Below are 3,389 nucleotides of genomic sequence, written 5' to 3'. Positions count from 1 at the left end.
TTTTTTCGAATTGAAATCCGATCCCAGTACTTTAAAATGTACGATACGGTGCAGTAACGATGTTGTGTTCAACGTGAACAACAGTATGGCACCGTTGTTGGGTTTCAATAAAACAACTCGCCTACCCGCCAACATCAAACACGAATCCAGCGACTTGGTGAACATTATGCGAATAAATTGTATAAAAGTAGTATGCAATTTGGCCTTAGGGTCATTCGAGAACGGAAAGCAGTCACATACAATACACGAATTTTATCCAGCGGTCGCGCCGGGATTCAAAATAATCGAAGTACCGAAATATTGTGTTTTATATCGGCTAGGGACGAACACCGTGGATAACGTGCGTGTAACGTTGAGAGATCAAGACGATAAATTAATTAATATACGTGGTGAGACGTTGAACGTACGTCTTCTCGTTAAAAAAAAAATATAATAATAATCGAGATGGGACTCAAATTTAATGTAAATAAATACGTAGCAGATCGCGGACAAACACGCATTAACCGCGTGCCTGTCGACGGAGACACTACCACTTGCCGGAAACGTGCAGATAAAAAAACATATCGTTCCGTTAACAATATCGATAAAAGTGCTCTTACAAAGGCGAATCGTGAATTTCTACGTTTCATCTCGCGCAATAAGACGTCATCGTAATAACATGGACCGATCGTATTTGGACGTGACCGAGCCGTACGTGAACGAGGCGCCTATCCAGGAAATGTTTTTACACTCGTTTTTACCGTTCTCCAGCACGGCTATAAACAAAGGTGACGAGATACGTATCCCTATACAGAACAGAGACGCCGTCACACTGCCTAGCGAGAGTTTTATCTACATCGAGGGCAAATTGATAAAACCGGCCGATCTGTTGTCCGAAGTCACGTTTTGCCAGAACGGTTTGATTAATTTGTTTAACGAAATCAAATATGAAATTAACTCCGTGGAAATACAACGCGTTAAACGACCGGGTGTGAGCAGCTCGTTGAAAGGTTATTGTTCTTATACGCCCGCGGACGTAAACTGTTTGCAAAACGCTACTTGGGACGATGCGGATTCGAATAAAAAATTTATAAAAGACGGCACGTTTACCGGATGTATCCCGCTGAAACACGTTCTGGGATTCGCCGAAGATTATAATAAAGTTTTGATAAATTGCTCGCAACAATTAATCTTGAACCGGGCGACAGACGATCTGGGATCGTTGACGTTTTTCTTGAAAGGTAATGAAGTTTTGAGCGATGCGACTGTTCAAGCTAAAGTGAAATTAATCAAAATAGAATGGCGAAAGTCATGTGGAAGGTGCCCGTGGTCAAGGTCAATGACAGAGAGAAGTTAAAACTGTTGAAAATTATCGATTCAAAAAAAACGATAAACTGTGCGTTTAGAAATTGGGAACTATGCGAATATCCTAATATACCGCAGACGAGAAAACACTCGTGGATGGTGAAAACCTGTTCGCGTGTAGAGAAACCACGATGTTTGATAATCGCTTTTCTGCGCAAAGACTCCAGTCATATGACCGAGGAATTCGCGTCAGACTTTGACGCGTGTTCACTGACCAACGTGAAAGCGTACATAAACTCGGTAGAATACCCGTACGAGAATTACAACGAGAGCTTCGACAAAGACCAGTTTACAATGTTCTACCAAGGATATGCGGATTTTCAAAAATATTACTACGAGCGCATGACCGCCCAACCGTATCTGAGTAAAGAAAAGTACAAAGAACTGGGTCCGTTCATATGCATCGACTGTTCGCGTCAAAACGATGACGCTAAAACGTCTACTATCGATTTGAGAATCGAATTCGAGGCTGCGAATAACTTCCAGGCCGACACTTCGGCGTACTGTTTGCTCATTCATGACCGAGTCATTCAATACAACCCGTTTACCGGTGAAGTCAGAAAAAATTAATAAATATATATATATATATATATTCTATATGAAATAATAACACATGTTTGTTTTTTTTTTTTATATATAAATAAAACGTATGCATTTTATTGAATATTTTTTACATTTTATTATTATTATATTTCATTCTCAACTATCGCGGTGGCGTCTTATCCCCGATCCTACGTTCAAGTGTTGTTTCATTCTTCCGCGATACCGTCGTCCTCGAGTCAGCGGAAGTAATTAAAATATAGCGGTCCATCGTTCACGTCTACAGGCGGTGAATGCTATAAAAATATACCGATTAATATTATATAATTGTGTGTGTGCATGTGTGTATGTAAAAGCGATGAAAATAATTACCTCAGATAGCGGATAAATGTCGGAGTTATCGATAATGATGTTGTTGTTGTTGTTGTTGTTGTTGTTGTTGTTGTTGTTGCTGTCGTTGTTCTCGTCCCCGTTTACGTAACCGATTACGTCATCCGCTGGAGATCCGCGTTTCGCGTCGATCCAACGCTGCGCCAGCTGATCGACGGCGAATAGTTTTATCTGCTCGAGAAAACTGCGATCGTACAGCGAGCACGATACGTGCATCGTGATCAAATCGTTATGAATATTCCTAATGATATCGGCGGTCTCAGCGCACGACGTGCCGCTTGCTCTGTAGATATTTTTCGACAGGTACACGACGATTTGATTCATCATCTCGCGCACGGTGGTGCGGGTGACGATTAATTTGCGTGTAATCGTCTCCTCCACGCAGCGCTTCAAATCTTGTAATTTCAACAGATTCGCTCGGCTCAACATCACGCGAGATCCGTTACGGTGATGCGAGTCGACGAGTAGCATGTTTTTCCCGCGATACATCGTTTTGGACAGGGTGCTCGTCTCGTCTTTGAGAAACAGTTTTTCCCCGCGAGTTTTCAACGTAGGCGAATCGCTGATAATCGACAGTATGTTGCCCATCAACGAGTACAGTCGACGTATAAAGTCGGGCGATATGTACACGTCGCGCGTCGAACTCGATAAACGTATCACCACGTTGAAATCGTTCGCGGGATCCAATCCTACGGCGATAGACTTACGCTCGGTTAAGTCTAACGTAAACGTGGAGCAGTCGATCAAGTCCACGGACAGCTGTTGCGAATCTCGTTGCGCGTCCGTCGTCGAGGGCGAATCGTTCTCTTTACCCGGAGCACCAGCAGCATAATTAACGATGTCGTTGACGGTGAAACCTCCCACGGCCGAGTAGTAACTGTTTTCGATCATTTGCTGAGCCATAACGCGCACTGAATAACACACTAGAACCGTCGACTGATCGAATGTCGGAAAAGTTATAACACGTGAACAACATGTACTCGTAGCCAACGCTGTACTCGAACTGTGTCTTTGACAATGGAAAAGAGCTGATCTGTACGCAGAAATACGTTAGCGCTTACGCCGGATTAAATTATAACGATATCTGCTCGTTTATCGCAAAATATTCCAAAGAT

The 3,389-nt window shown here is 42.8% G+C and overlaps 3 protein-coding genes across 3 annotated transcripts; 2 read left to right on the top strand and 1 right to left on the bottom strand.

The window, feature by feature from the left end:
• On the top strand, positions 1-443 carry LOC112681227 (the record flags this gene model as incomplete). Its single annotated transcript, XM_025551493.1, is given in 1 exon segment — positions 1-443. A coding segment is annotated over 1 exon segment (433 nt), but the record flags the coding sequence as incomplete, so codon positions are not given.
• Positions 444-658: 215 nt separating this feature from the next.
• LOC112681225 lies at positions 659-1,336 on the top strand. Its single transcript, XM_025551491.1, has one exon. It carries the CDS (start codon positions 659-661, stop codon positions 1,334-1,336), a length of 678 nt encoding a protein of 225 aa, XP_025407276.1.
• Positions 1,337-2,002: 666 nt separating this feature from the next.
• LOC112681226 lies at positions 2,003-3,361 on the bottom strand. The gene is made up of 2 exons (XM_025551492.1): positions 2,257-3,361; positions 2,003-2,180 (listed from the first exon to the last, which is right to left on the bottom strand). The coding sequence occupies exons 1-2, from the start codon at positions 3,175-3,177 to the stop codon at positions 2,124-2,126; spliced, it is 978 nt and encodes a 325-aa protein (XP_025407277.1). The 5' UTR covers positions 3,178-3,361; the 3' UTR covers positions 2,003-2,123.
• Between the last annotated feature and the right edge of the window lie 28 nt (positions 3,362-3,389).

The sequence above is a fragment of the Sipha flava genome, unplaced genomic scaffold (genome assembly GCF_003268045.1).
Source record: "Sipha flava isolate LNK unplaced genomic scaffold, YSA_version1 18808_pilon_pilon, whole genome shotgun sequence".
NCBI classification, from domain to species: Eukaryota; Metazoa; Arthropoda; class Insecta; order Hemiptera; family Aphididae; genus Sipha; species Sipha flava.
This window is presented reverse-complemented; position numbering and strand designations above follow the sequence as displayed.

Excerpts from the sequence above, each read along its gene's own strand:
- LOC112681226 (XM_025551492.1), bottom strand. The coding sequence starts at position 3,177 with ATGGCTCAGCAAATGATCGAAAACAGTTACTACTCGGCCGTGGGAGGT. Across the intron at positions 2,181-2,256 it reads ACATTTATCCGCTATCTGAG|CATTCACCGCCTGTAGACGT; the intron begins GTAATTATTTTC and ends ATATTTTTATAG.
- LOC112681225 (XM_025551491.1), top strand. The coding sequence starts at position 659 with ATGGACCGATCGTATTTGGACGTGACCGAGCCGTACGTGAACGAGGCG.